Here is a 15493-nt window from a genome sequence, read left to right as displayed (position 1 = left end):
GAAGTATAGTGAGCTTGAAAAGTTCAAAGCAAAGCATTATTGCATGCTTAATGTCAGAATATGTGTATTAAGCTATAGTCGGATAGTTTTAGAGGAAGTTGGGATTAAAATGTAATATGATTAAAAGGTCACCTTTGCCCAAGAACAAAGGAGTCAGGGTCACATCACAAATCCAAACAAATGGATATGAGATATCGCCTCAGTTATGAGATCATTGACCAGCGGGAGGTCAAGTTCTGCAAAGTTTTATTATGAGTGAGAAATCACTAAACCCCTTCCATAGACAAAGGTATGAAAGTCATATTAAAGTCTTGGATTGAAGCAAATTATGTAAATTTAAGTTGTGTATGTTTGTGAAAACATATTACATAAGAAATTACATCAATTTGCAGAATTATGTTTAAAATAGAAATTGTTATTTCTCTTATTTAATTATGGTTTTGAAATTAAATAAAATGTCCAAAATAATTATGAATTGATGGGCTCACTAGGTTGATGACCTTTTAAATGGAACCCCACAGGTGAACAAAATTCATATATTATTTAAGTTCCTAGTTCGAAATAATTAAAATGGACATAGATGATTTCAATGAATGGACTAGCATGTAAGATTGATTGGATAGCGCAGTTTCATGGGCTATAGGGGCATAGTGATGCTCGGTCAATCACTTGGATATGCATGAATGATGCATGATCGAACTATTGACCTACTTTGAAGTTCAAGTATAGAGCTTCCGTATATATTAGTGGATTCTTTTGACATGAGTGGAACATTGATTTCATTCAATATATGTTATGGCTGTGGTACACTCAAACGTCTACGCGTAATTGGAGATTATAAAGGGTGTTTCCCGGTCATTTCAGAAGTTGAGTGGGAGGCTTGTTGCCACAAGATTGGATAGAGTCTACCTATTAAATTAGGAAATGTGTCATGGCCGCTTGAAGAGGGAGAATTCAGAAAATACGTGGCCGCGTTCAAATGCATTACTCAAACATTTGGTTTTGTAATTCTAACTCAGATTTCAAGAAACGATTTGTAGATTAATATGATCTCGACATGTGATGCAATCATATTATCAAATCAACATATACATTGACTTAAGGAATTTGAATATTGCACCCTCGTCTCAGACAAGTGGGAGATTGAAGGAGTTATGTCTTCTTCGTGTGCAATTACTAGATATATAATTGGATCAAATTATGGAGATAATTAAGTCCGGACATTTAGGTCGTCATTTTGCCATAGCTAGAGGTACTTACGATCTTTGGACTAGTAAAATAGGCCAAAGCCCAATTGGACGGATCCTATAAGGTCACACAAAGGGGCTAGATCAAGCATTAGAGGACGAGGCCCATCATGGGCCTCATCACTCTAGGTGGCCGGCCATATAGGGCTTTGGCCTATTTTACTAGTCCAAAGATCGTAATAATTATAATAAGATTATAAATAGACTAGGTGCCTAGGTTTGCTAGCAAGAAGTTTACTGATCATTTTAGATCAAACCCTAATTAGCAAACACGAAATTAACTCCCTCTCATACTCCCTCTCTCACGTCACTCTCCTCCTCCCGGCGCCGGTGGTGTCTCGTGGTGGTGGTGGTTCGTGCGGTGGTCGGTTGTCCGAAAACGTGGTGATCGCGGTTTTCCTCAATCACTCGACCAATCTAGTATTGGTGGACGGCTCGTTCGAATCTCGTGGACTAAGTAGAGGAGCAACACTTGGGGCTCTATTCTCTCCCTGATTTGCCTGTCGAATAGCTTCGTGGAATTCACGCTTCAAAGGTATGATTATGTGTCTTGTGTGTTATGCATGCGATCCTTGGATTAGGTACTCTATTGAATATGATTCATATATATTATTTCCGCTGCGTAGTACCTATAAACTCCTACACTTTCTTGACTACCTCTTGCATATTAGGATTCAACCTCCTCTGGGGTTGAATGCAGGGCTTGTAGTTGTCCTCTAAGTGTATCCTGTGCATACAAAAATCTGGGCTTATACGCTTGAGATCATCAATACTGTACCCTATTGCCCTTTTGTGGGTTCTGAGAACCTCTAGAAGTTGGGAAGTTTGTGGGTCATCAAGTGCAGTACTAATGATCACAGGGTGCATTTCCTGTTCATCAAGAAAAACATATTTTAAATGAGAAGGGAGAGGTTTTAGTTCAGGTTTCTTTACTTCTGCAGGTTTTGATTCCTGAACTAATTTTACTACCTTCTTATTCTCGTTAGCATCAAGTTCTCCTATGGCAAGAGCTTTTTCAATGACATCCACCTCTTTACTCCAGATACTTGCATCACCTGTAGACAAATTTCCACAAAGTATTTCTTTCAAAGGATCCCTTGCAAGAATCTGTGTCAAGCTATCTTCACGAATATCATCCATTATATCAATTACATCAATTAAACAACAATTTTCCTCTAACATAGGACCTTTCAAAACCTTCCCTTAATTAAAAGTAATATTATCATCACCAACAGATATGGTTAGTTTACCATTTTTAACATCAATAATGGCTCTTGCAGTATGGAGAAAAGGCCTACCTAATATAATGGGAATTTGTGTATCCTCAGCCATGTCTAAAACAACACAATCAACAGGGATGAAAAATTTACCAACTCTAGCAGGGACGTCCTCTAAAATACATAAGGGATATTTAACAGAATGATCTGCCATTTGCAAAGTAATATTAGTAATATTTAATTCACCCATATTCAATTTAGAACAAATAGACGGTGGCATGACACTAACAGAAGCACCCAAATCACACAATGCTTTATCTATGAAGACATTACTAATATGACAAGGGATAGAGAAACTACCAGGATCCTTTAATTTAGGAGGAGATTTATTTTGTAACAATGCACTACATTCCTCAGTAAAAGCTACAGTTTCTACTTCATTAAAGGCCCTCTTCGTAGTCAAAATATCTTTCATAAATTTAGCAAATGCAGGAACCCGTGTAATAAGTTCTGTGAAAGGGACCGTTACCTGCAAATTCTTAACAACCTCCAGAAACTTACCAAACTGCTTGTCCAACTTAGTCTTTAGTTGGCGATTTGGGAATGGTAATTTGATAACTGGTGGTGCTTCCCTACTGTTCCCCTGGGGTGCATCCTTCCCTGAGGTTGTACCCTGCAATGAATCATCAGAAATATTAGTATTACCCTAGAAACCTGCAGGGGCATTTGGTACAACGGAATCAAGATTAGCAATATTAATTAAATCAGGTTCATCCTCTTTGGGCATTGGGGGCCCATCGTAGTGTGAACCACTACTTAGGGTAATTGCATTTGCATGTTCCGTAGGTTGAATTCCTTGCACTGGTAGGGCTCGCTGCTGGCGAGTTTGAAGGGTAGAGGACAATTGGGCAATTTGGGTGTCCATGACTTTATTATGGGCTATAATAGAGTCAATTTGTTGGTCTCTACTCTCCATATGTTTTTGCATACTGGTCAGCATTGCTCTAATTTCTGACAAAGCAGGGTCAGAAGATGTAGTAGGGGCTTGTGATGGGGGTTTCTGGTTAGCATGAGGGTGGTAATATTTTTGTTGTGGAGGGGGTGGTTGTTGTGGTTGTTGTGGAGGTGGAGGGTTTTGAACATTGGTGCTACGGTAAGATAAGTAGGGATGGTTCCGGTAGCCAGGATTGTAGGTGTTGGAGTATGGGTTATTTTGCTTGTAGGTTTGGAAAGCATTAACTTGCTCCATTGAACTCCTGCAATCTTGCTCAAAATGTCCTACACTTCCAAAATTTTCACAAAAAGCATCATTAGCATTGTTAGAAATAGCAGAAACATTAGCAACAGAATTAGGGATAGTAGTGCTAAGGTTATCTAATTTTTGGCAAATAGAAGTAAGCTGAGCTTGCATAAGGGTTACTGAATCAACATGATGCTTGCCCTTATTTGTATAGCCTCTAGTATAACCATATTGGGAATTATGCATCGCCATATCTTCAATAACCTGACTGCATCATCAACATTAAGATTCATAAATCTACCGCTAGCTGCGGAGTCTAAAATTGTCCTTGATGCATTCCCTAATCCATTGTAAAAAGCTTGAATTAACTGCCACTTTGCCAAGTTATGGTGGGGACACTCCCTCTACAGATCCTTGAACCTCTCCCAAGCCTCATATAATGCTTCATCTGGCTCCTGGGCAAAGTTCTGAATGGCACTTCTTAGTAAAGCTGTTTTCTCTGCAGGGTAATATTTATTATAAAAATTCAAAGCAAGAGTCTCCCAGTTAGTAATACCAAGTGCAGTTCTATTCAAACCATTAAAACAGAATTTAGGTTTTCCACATAAAGAAAAGGGAAAAAGAATCTCCCTGATTTGGTCCTGCGTTACCCCATTCTGCCTAATAGTGTTGCAAGTATTGACAGAAATATGCAATGTGAAGATTAGGATCTTCACCCTTAGCTCCACTAAACTACTTTCTTTCTATCATCGTTATAAACTGGGTCTTGATCTCGAACTGGACTCCCTCAAGATCAGGTGTAGGAGAAAGATGTGGAAAATCTGTCAGGGACGGTTGCGAATAATCGCTAAGCTTGCGAGGTGGAGGTGGAGGTGGTGTAGCCATCTCTAATTCTGAATCAGAAGAGTCCTCTGAATCACTAGAATTAGGTAGTGGATTTCTAGGAATATTGTTACTCCCAAAACCTGCCAGGATCTGCATATAAAAATTCTTCTGTCTATGGAAAGAGCGCTCGATCTCAGGATCGAATGGAATGTAACCTGATCTAGAACACCTGGGCATAAACAAAGAACTAAAAAGACAGATATTAGAACTACCTCAAAGAACTAATGTCCTTTGAGGCAAAAGAAAAATAATCTAGACTACAAAAACAATTAGAAATAAAAATAAAACCGTTTCCCCGGCAACGGCGCCAAATTTTAACAGGCTAAAGTCGTATCACCTAATCAAAAGTAATTACCTAAGTCCACTAGCTTATGCAGATAGGGAAGTAGGGTCGAATCCACAGGGAAACAAGTCTTTCTACTCCTAATTAATTATTATAATATATATTATTAAGGTAACCAATATGTTTGCGATGATAAACTATACTACGAAGATTATGAGTAAGGAGAGTAAATAGGGAAGAAATCAATAATAATAAAGCCTAGGGCATAGGTTCACTAATAAACAATATTCCAGGGTAGACATAATAATCAATCATCAATGCATTATTAATCATATCATAAAGGGCTTTCGCTACGTATTACAATCACAGAGTTAATTTACCGGTATTAAATCTCATCTCTCAAATCTCGACCTAACCATTTATAAATTAATCTGCCTATTGAAACTAAGCCTAAACATCAATTCTCATCTCTCGAATCAACATTGCTAAACTCATACAATTAAACCTGGCCAAATCTAATTGCATAGCATTTAAACAATCAATAGGAAATTAATTATGCATTAACAATTAATAATCATAAAATTACCCCTTCGTATTATTTATTAGATCCCCATAAACCCTAGAAAGAGAACTACTCAGACATGATTAATGCTAAACAAAACAATGTAAATAAACAAGACATAAGGAATTGAATGAATAAAAATACTGAGATTAATAAAAGAGAAATCGTACCAAGACGGCGGAATTATAATGGAGTTTAGGAACAAGAGAAAATAAAGTCTAGAGAGAGAAAGTCTAAGTAGGGAGAGAAGAAAATAATACTAGAGTGTAGAGAAGTGAAAAAGAAGTGTCAAATCTTGCCTAATAAAAATACATTAATAGTAAGCAAGAATTATACGCTAAACAAAATTGATCGGAAATTAAATCGCCCTATAAAACCCACACGCGCCCAGTCGGGCAAGAGGCCGCCCGACCGAGCCCGCCTTTTCTCAAAAATCCACTTTCTCGCGCCCGGTCGGGCACGTGCTCCGGGTGCGAGCCTTCTCTGGTACTGCCTCGCCCCGCCCGGCCGGGCGCATTTTCGGGCGGTGCTCTGGTGGTCCGGGCGAGGCTTCTTGGGCCTCGAGGCCCTTCCTTGGGCTCTCCAACTTGGCCCAAACGCCTCGTATCTCCAAAACTGAGCCCTTAGTCACCGATTTGCTACCTCCAATCGGTCTTGGGCTATCAAAAGTTGTCGCGGTCTCCCAACGCTTGTAGACGCTCCTCGAAAATCCGGGAAAATGCTCCAAGTATGCAAATTCCAACAAAACTCAAGCAAAACTACAAAAACACTGGAAAACACAAATTAGTTATAAAAGTGGCTCGAAGGAGCCAAAAACACTACTAATTACGACCAAGGGACGAAGGTAAATCTCTATATAAAATGAACACATCTCTCCCATAAACCTTATCAAGAGTCTTAAATGTCTTTCCCGCCAAGTTCTTTTGTAACTGCTTAGTTAAACCTTGTTCAAACCTTTGAACTTTCAACTCCTCAATAGGCACTACCTCAAGAGCAAACCTCGACAAGTTCATAAACTTGTTATAGTACTCAGTAACCGACATATTGTACATTTGCAAATTGATGAACTCTTGAGCCTTTTGTTTCCTTAAGAATGGTGGATAGAACTTCTCCCTAAGTTTGGTTTTGAAAGTCTCCCAACAAAAATTAGCCTCAGCACAAAGCACGTTTCCATTATCCCTCCACCAAATATCTGTCTCTTCCTTCAAATACATGGCATCTTGATCCACTCTCATATTCTCAGGACAATTCAAAGCAGCAAAAATCTTATCAAACTCCCTAACCCAATTCTCCGAAAAATTTGGGTCTCCACCCCCCTCAAAATATGGTGGCTTGACTTGAGCAAGCTTCTTAAACATCTGACCCGCAAGATCAGGATTATCATTGCGGTTTTAGTTCAAATTCTGAGCTAGTAGCCTAATAGCATCAGCTAAAGCATCGTTGTTAGCCATCCTCCTTCTTTGCCTAGAAATATAACACACTCTTAGGCCGACATCAGCGCGAAATAACTCCACTTTCTTTATAAATCACATTCATGATCATCAAATATATATTAAGGTAGAAAGGTGGACACGGCCACACAATCGCCCCTAAGAAGTCACTTTAAAGGAAATGATTATTAAATTTTAATCATTCTTACGCACACAAAAATTAAATAAAATAATTCTCTTGATTCAATTCCACCAAAATTTCATGCATCAAGTGCATAGCATCATTAAATAAACACATATTAAACACATAATTACATGCTTCACACAAACAAATTAAATCATTTAAACATTTCATATTGCACAAAGAATCTCATTCCATTCCATATTACATGCTTTAATCCTTAAACATGATACTAAGGGTCTGTTCTCATTGATTGAACTCAGCTGAACTGAACTAAACTGAACTGAACTGAACTGAACTGAACTGAACTGAACTCAGCTGAACCGAACTGAAATGAATATTTAATAAGATAAGGAAATTAGGAGCTGAACTGAACTGAACTGAACTGAATTTAGCTGAACTGAACTGAACTGAACTGAACTCAGCTGAACTGAACTGAACTAAACTTAATTTCAACGTAAGAGAACATGCCCTAAGTGATCACTCAAGTTTGGACCATTAGATAAAACATAGATAAATTAAATAACCTGCAAGATCACTTCATACATGAATAAAAGCATAAAGAAATTAGTTACAATACATACAAAATAAATAACCTATTCTATACGCCCTTCCTAATGCTATCCAAATCTCACCGATAAATAAAATAAGCACACAAGTTAGGAATAAAATAAATAATTAAATTCATTTTATTTCAAAATAACTAAATGATTCGAAAATATATAAAACAAATAAATACACTTTTTTTTATAAATGCCGAAATAAATATATTAGAATAGAATAATATTTGAAAACCTAAGTTAACTTTAAATAAGGTTATTAAATAAACTCATTAGATTTAAAATGTTAGGCACCTAAAAACTTTAAATTAACTTCAGTGGTAATTAAAACGAACTTAAGCTCCCAGATACCACTTTGTAACACCCCAATAATTCTCCCTTTTTCATACCACTTACTTTAAATAAAATAGTGGAGAACCATTGACGTTCTACCGCCATGTGTGAAAACGTTAAGGCTTGATCATAGTATCGCAGCGGAAAACCAAACATAAGTCTTTAAAATAACATAGTTTAGAAAACAAATAAGTCAAAGCTTACAAATTGGAAACATGAAGGCCCTTACTTAAAACAAAACCAATAATCAAAATCCAAAAACACAAATGAAATTGCAAAGCATAAATAAGTTCAACACAAGAATCGAATGCTCTCAATCACACACATCCCTTGACACTGCGTATGTCAAATCCCCAAACTTCACATCATCAACCTAACCTGTGCGATTCTGCTCCCCAATAATATAAGTGTAATAATTGGATCATCACAGGGTCATTGAAAGGCGAAGGCCATGACCAAAGAAAGACACACACAAAAGCACGCAATCAGCAAGGCTGCGTACATACAAGCTACAACGTGCAAATCCTAGCATGCTCAATTAATTAAAATAAATAAACATACAACACGAATTCATTAATCAAGACTCCACACTTAGACAATTTAATTGACTCAACATACTTACTAATTAATTCCAAACACTTGACTCTATATTTAATTTAATTTATTTAGTTTAATTTGGAGTAAGCAATAGACGAGGTTGTCCAATCCACCAAATCATTTTGGTCCCAAATGACCATTTAAAATAAAAGTTTAGCGCAATGCAAGAATGGGCGCGACTCCATTCTCACAAAGTTAGTCTAGGATCCCATCTAACTTTCATTATAAAATAAAATGTAAATACCAGAAGAAAAGAGGACATGTTGATCAAACAAGCCACGGGCTACCACCGTGTACCCCAACCCATAATTGTCAATACTCTAGAAGTGCACGCTTTCTAGAGTTTTATTGCTCATCCATGTTTCACTTTACATGATTACAATTTTAATTAATAGCCGACTCATTCAAGAAGACCATACATAACAATTTGTAGGGAATATTTCAAGCATCATAACCCCATGCTTGAACCCCACTGTGATCATACACTTTAGTATGGTGGCGTCCAAAGGGAAAGAAAAGAGAGCAAAAGAGTCGCCAACAAGTTTTAGGAACTTGTAAACTAATCACGAGGTGAAGGTTACACCCCTTAACGATCCATGAGATCGTCAACTCCATAAGGTCTTGAACCAAATAGGGTTCGGGGATGAGGGTACGAATCCTATCTACAAAAGAAAGGACCCGCCCTATAAAATAGGCCTCTACTTTATTCTACTCGTATTCATGTGCGCTTTTTGACTAAGATACAAACATTAGATTAACCCTAAATCTGTTTAACCTATGTTGGTTGAATATTAATGCACAAATAAATCTATTATTAGCGATCACTTGAATTAAAATCATTTTAGCCTAAAACAAATTATTAATTATCTTATTAGGCGTGCTTTCAAGTACAAATTCCCTTTAAACATGCATAAAAGGCGTGATCAAGCAATAACAATAATATATCAAGCAACATAATAATAAGCATAATCATAATAATATAATCATAATCATGTTAATAATCATGTTAAAATTAAAGCCTAATAATAATAGCAAGATCCTAGGCATGATACTAACAAGATTAATAACAAATCATAGCATGTCACTAAACATTAAAGATCAAAGCTTTAAACCTAACATGATACTAACATGGTATATAATATTAGAAATAATAAGAGGCACCCTAAACATGATTCTAGAATGCAATAAAAACATCCTAACATGATACTAGGAATTAAAACAATATAAGCATGCTTTCTACAAGAATAGAGCAAAAAGATTACATACTTTGATGCCTCGTACCTCTATCGAATGACAAAATACACGAGTTAGTAAACTTCAATGAAAATAATAAATCAAAGAATTAAATTAAATAATTGAAAGGAAAAGTTAAAAAGTTTAGACTGGATTTAGGATCAAACCCTCAAAAAAGTATAAACCTTTCACGTTTAGGGCGAAGGCAACTTCGAACTTGGCTAGGTGTTTCTAAGTCTTATGAATGCGGTATTGTATTTGTGAAAAAAACTAGTTTAGAAAGAGAGAGAGAGAGAGAATCAAATAATTCTTGATGTGAGTTAATGATTGTAGATGGAGTGATGTGACCTCTATTTATAGGAGAAAAGAGGATCGAAGAATTAAGAAAAGAATCCAAATTCGAATCGAAGTAAAACTCGTAGACAGCAGTTTTTGCGAATTTTGTTTTTATCATATCTTTTGATCCAGAAGTCCAAATAAGGCATATAATATGTCGTTGGAAAAATTTTGAAATCTACTTTCCAATGCAATTAAAATCAGATTAAAATCTTCTGTAGATAAAAAGACACGGCCGAAATAGTGAAACGGTGTCAGTTTTGGATAAAGTTTCGTATTTCTTTCATATCTTTTTCGTTATAGCTCGGAATTAATATTATAATATATCATTGGAAAGATAATTTCAAGATCTATCCAACCATATAAAATTTGGATAAAAAATATGAAGGCACAAAAATAAAATTTGACTATCTTTGAACATCTTTAAATCCGAATAGAATTAGGACTTTAAAAAAGGAAAGTTTTTAAAGAAAGAAAGTTTTTATTTAAATCGAATTCCATGATCTTATCTTTTCAAAAAAGGATAATTAAAATATTTTAGAATCTTATGGAAGATTCTAATCAATCCTAACTAGTTTCAGAATAGGATAAAATCTTTAGACCCTCCACATGATCATTGGGTCGTAGGTAAAATCCGGTTTGGGCCTAGTTTAGTATTTTGGCCATAACTTCCTCATTATTCATTGGAATTGGGCTTATAATATATCATTGGAAAGGTCTTTTCAAGCCCCATCCAACTACACCATTTTCGGACCCTTGTTACGGACCAAACTAAACAAGATTGGACATTTTCATAAAATATAGTGGGTTTTCGAAAACAGAAAGAAAGATTTTTAATAAAAACTAACCGCAATACTTGACTTTTCACACTTTCACTTCATTCAATTATGGTTCGACGTGAAAGATATTCATCACTGGGTTTGGTTTTGGGGAGACACAAATGGGTGTTTACACAATCATACATCAATTCACTTTTAATCTTATTTAGGACAATGGTGATCACTTCACAAGTTGACCTTTAATTCCATTAAACTTCCAAATTATTCAAAATTGTTGAACATAGTCAACCCACCAAGCCATTTCGGCTTAATAATCCAGCTTTACTAAACATACTAACAAGTCATGATTGAGTAATAAATAAATAAATAAATAATAACCTTGTGGAATAATTAATAAATTCATTCCACTTAAACCATTCAATTCCAATCATTTAATAATTCAAACATGGTTAATAAACCAATCCAATAAAAATATAATTGCATGTATCGACATTCCATACAAACAACTAATCCAATATAATTCAACATGCTTGTATCCATAATTCCATACAAACATAATTAATTCACCAAAACATGTCTCATGAACATAAGAACATGAATTAATTAAATGTATAACCAAACAATTTCCATCCAAGAGTTCCCTAAACATGAAACTAAGTTCATTCCTTTTGGTACCTAAACATGATACTACTTGCAACGAAGTAGACATGTACGTACCTCGTGTAAACAATCCTTTGACCATTACTTTTAATCACTTAAAAGTCTCCTAGAGAATATTCACCTCCTAGAAAACAACCAATAATCACAAATTAATACCCAAACTAATTTCCAGACATATAACTCTAATTAAAACTCCTTAAAACTTCATTAAAAACATGTTTTTATACATAATTAATCATTAGAAATTCAATAGGAACAAAACCCCAAATTGATAAGTCATAAGAACCCTAAAATCCCAATTTAAATAAATTGAAACCCTAGGTTTTAAAATAACCAAATCTGAAAAATTAAAACAACATTATATAATCTAAAAATGTGAATTTAAACACCCAAAATATAATTTTTCATACTAATAAAACTAATTTCAAACAATAAAATCAAAACCCAAAACTTTCATAAACATTAAACAAATTAAATAAGTAAAACAAGAGAGAGAAGAGATAGGGTGGTGGCTGGGCCACGTGGGTTGTCGGCGACCAGGGAACGGCGGCCACAAGGAGGCTTGCTGGTGGTGGCTGGGCGGCAGCAGAAATGAGGGGAGGCAGTGAGCCTTGCTCACGTAAGAAGAGGAAAAAGAAAGGAAAAAAAAAGGAAAAGAAAAAGGAAAAAGAAAATAAAGGAAAAATAAAAGAAATATAAAAATGAAGGAGAAAGAAAATAAGAAGAACCTTTTGTGTAGGTAAAATTTTGGGGATGTATGGGGTATTTATAGGAGAGAGAGTTATAGGGTAAGTAACAATATTGGGCTTCATAAAATAATAATGGGCCAATTAGATAAATGAAATGGACTAGCTTTGTTTAATATGTATGGCATAAATTATAGAATGAACAATTAAAAGTCCTTTTATAACAAAATCGTTTATCAACCCAAAAATAATTTGAAACTTTAAAACTTAATTCCCAGAAAAACACACGTAAATATTATAAATAAAATAAAATTTCATTTTTATTATATTTATAAATACGGGAGATTACAATCTACCCCTCTTAAAAGAACTTTCGTCCCAAAACTTAGCACGAAATCTCTTAAATTGCAAAACATTTGCATAAAACCTTTTCAAAATTATCAAAATTATGTTGCTGGAATTCCAATTGTGTCATAATATCGACACTAATACCTTTTTACCATCCCAATTTACGTAATTCACTAGATACGTAAACAATAAAATAGTTATGAAAAGTATTAAAACACCACAAAATACCATAAGGTAGGGAAAAAAGCGTGAAATTATAAGCATTCTACCCCACTTAAAGAACAAGAGTTACGCCCTCGTAACTCACCTCATTAAATAACTTAGGTTATCTCTTATGTATCTTGGTGCATCTCACAATCTCACTAGTAGACAAACTAATAAGTAAGTCAATCGAATTTGGTTCTACTAGTTCTAATGGTTTCACTACAACAGAACTAGAAATAAAAGAATAGGTAGCTCTAGAAACAAACAAAGCTTTAACAGAAATAGAATGAATAGAAAAGTTACTAGTGTCAAAAAACCTTTCAGCTTCCGTTTTGCATATCACAAACAAAGGACATGGAGTGACATTCTTTCCTTGATTCACGGAGTTGTTGTCGCCAACATGTCCGTTCTTTCCGTTCCCATTATGACTATTCGAATTCCCTCCTTGATTGTTTGTTGGAGTAAACTTGTTCCCATTCCCTTGTTCTTTTAATTTGGAGAAACACTCAAACTCCTTATGACCTTTCTTGTTACAGAATCTACACACCACCAAAATCCCATCACAATCCTTTCCAAGATGATCCTTGCCACATCTGTTGCAGTTGTAATGCCTCTCAGCTTGACCCTCCATTGTTCAGAACATTCTTATTCTGGAAATTCTCGTTCCTTGGCTTCTTGGAGTTACCTTGGTCACTCGAATTCCCAAAATCCTTACGCTTTTCTCCAACACGTCCACTCTCAGGTGTACTCCTGAGATTCAGACCGTACAAGTGCGCTGCTCTCCCATAAACCTTATCAAGAGTCTTAAATGTCTTTCCAGCAAAGTCCTTTTGTAACTGCTTAGTTAAACCTTGTTCAAACCTTTGAGCTTTAAACTCCTCAGTAGGCACTACCTCAGGAGCAAACCTCGACAAGTTCATAAACTTGTTATAGTACTCAGTAACCGACATATTGTACATTTGCAAATTGATGAACTCTTGAGCCTTTTGTTTCCTTAAGAATGGTGGATAGAACTTCTCCCTAAGTTTGGTTTTGAAAGTCTCCCAACAAAAATTAGCCTCAGCACAAAGCACGTTTCCATTATCCCTCCACCAAATATCTGTCTCTTCCTTCAAATACATGGCATCTTGATCCACTCTCATATTCTCAGGACAATTCAAAGCAGCAAAAATCTTATCAAACTCCCTAACCCAATTCTCCGAAAAATTTGGGTCTCCACCCCCCTCAAAATATGGTGGCTTGACTTGAGCAAGCTTCTTAAACATCTGACCCGCAAGATCAGGATTATCATTGCGGTTTTAGTTCAAATTATGAGCTAGTAGCCTAATAGCATCAGCTAAAGCATCGTTGTTAGCCATCCTCCTTCTTTGCCTAGAAATATAACACACTCTTAGGCCGACATCAGCGCGAAATAACTCCACTTTCTTTATAAATCACATTCATGATCATCAAATATATATTAAGGTAGAAAGGTGGACACGGCCACACAATCGCCCCTAAGAAGTCACTTTAAAGGAAATGATTATTAAATTTTAATCATTCCTACGCACACAAAAATTAAATAAAATAATTCTCTTGATTCAATTCCACCAAATTAAATTTCATGCATCAAGTGCATAGCATCATTAAATAAACACATATTAGTAGACATATAATTACATGCTTCACACAAACAAATTAAATCATTTAAACATTTCAAATTGCACAAAGAATCTCATTCCATTCCATATTACATGCTTTAAACCTTAAACATGATACTAAGTGATCACTCAAGTTTGCACCATTAGATAAAACATACATAAATTAAATAACCTGCATGATCACTTCATACATGAATAAAAGCATAAAGAAATTAGTTACAATACATACAGAAATAAATAATCTATTCTATACGCCCTTCCTAATGCTACCCAAATCTCACCGATAAATAAAATAAGCACACAAGTTAGGAATAAAATAAATAATTAAATTCATTTTATTTCAAAATAACTAAATGATTCGAAAATATATAACACAAATAAATACACTTTTTTTTTATAAATGCCGAAATAAATATATTAGAATAGAATAATATTTGAAAACCTAAGTTAACTTTAAATAAGGTAGTTAAATAAACTCATTAGATTTAAACCGTTAGGCGCCTAAAAACTTTAAATTAACTTCAGTGGTAATTAAATCGAACCTAAGCTCCCAGATACCACTTTGTAACACCCCAATAATTCTCCCCTTTTCAAACCACTTACTTTAAATAAAATACTGGAGAACCATTGACGTGCTACCGCCACGTGTTAAAACGTTAAGGCTTTATCAAAGTATTGCATTGGAAAACCAAACATAATTCTTTAAAATAACATAGTTTAGAAAACAAATAAGTCAAAGCTTACAAATTGGAACCATGAAGGCCCTTACTTAAAACCAAACCAATAATCAAAATCCCGAAACAAAAATGAAATTGCAAAGCATAAATAAGTTCAACACAAGAATCGAATGCTCTCAATCACACATATCCCTTGACAATGCGTATGTCAAATCCCCAAACTTCACATCATTAACCTAAATAAGATTAACAGTGAATTGTTGTATGATTGTTATGTATGGTCTTCTTGAATGAGTCGGCTATTAATTAAAATTGTAATCACGTAAAGTGAAACATGGCTGAGCAATAAAACTCTACAAAGCATGCACTTCTAGAGTATTGACAATTATGGGTTG

At 35.1% G+C, this 15493-nt stretch overlaps 1 protein-coding gene and 1 non-coding gene across 2 annotated transcripts; one reads left to right on the top strand and one right to left on the bottom strand.

Moving 5' to 3' along the window:
• Positions 1–4085: 4085 nt before the first annotated feature.
• LOC145609830 (small nucleolar RNA R71) lies at positions 4086–4192 on the top strand. The gene has a single exon (XR_014106114.1). It is a non-coding gene; the product is annotated as a small nucleolar RNA R71 (small nucleolar RNA).
• Positions 4193–6255: 2063 nt separating this feature from the next.
• Positions 6256–6792, bottom strand: LOC145607051 (uncharacterized). The gene has a single exon (XM_081662830.1). It carries the CDS (start codon positions 6790–6792, stop codon positions 6256–6258), a length of 537 nt encoding a protein of 178 aa, XP_081518956.1.
• Positions 6793–15493: the final 8701 nt, after the last annotated feature.

The sequence above is a fragment of the Chenopodium album genome, chromosome 23, assembly GCF_948465745.1.
Source record: "Chenopodium album chromosome 23, dcCheAlbu1.1, whole genome shotgun sequence".
NCBI lineage: Eukaryota > Viridiplantae > Streptophyta > Magnoliopsida > Caryophyllales > Amaranthaceae > Chenopodium > Chenopodium album.
Note: the sequence above shows the minus strand (reverse complement) of the source record. Positions and strands in the feature narration are given on the sequence as shown.

Excerpts from the sequence above, each read along its gene's own strand:
- LOC145607051 (XM_081662830.1), bottom strand. The coding sequence starts at position 6,792 with ATGTTTAAGAAGCTTGCTCAAGTCAAGCCACCATATTTTGAGGGGGGT.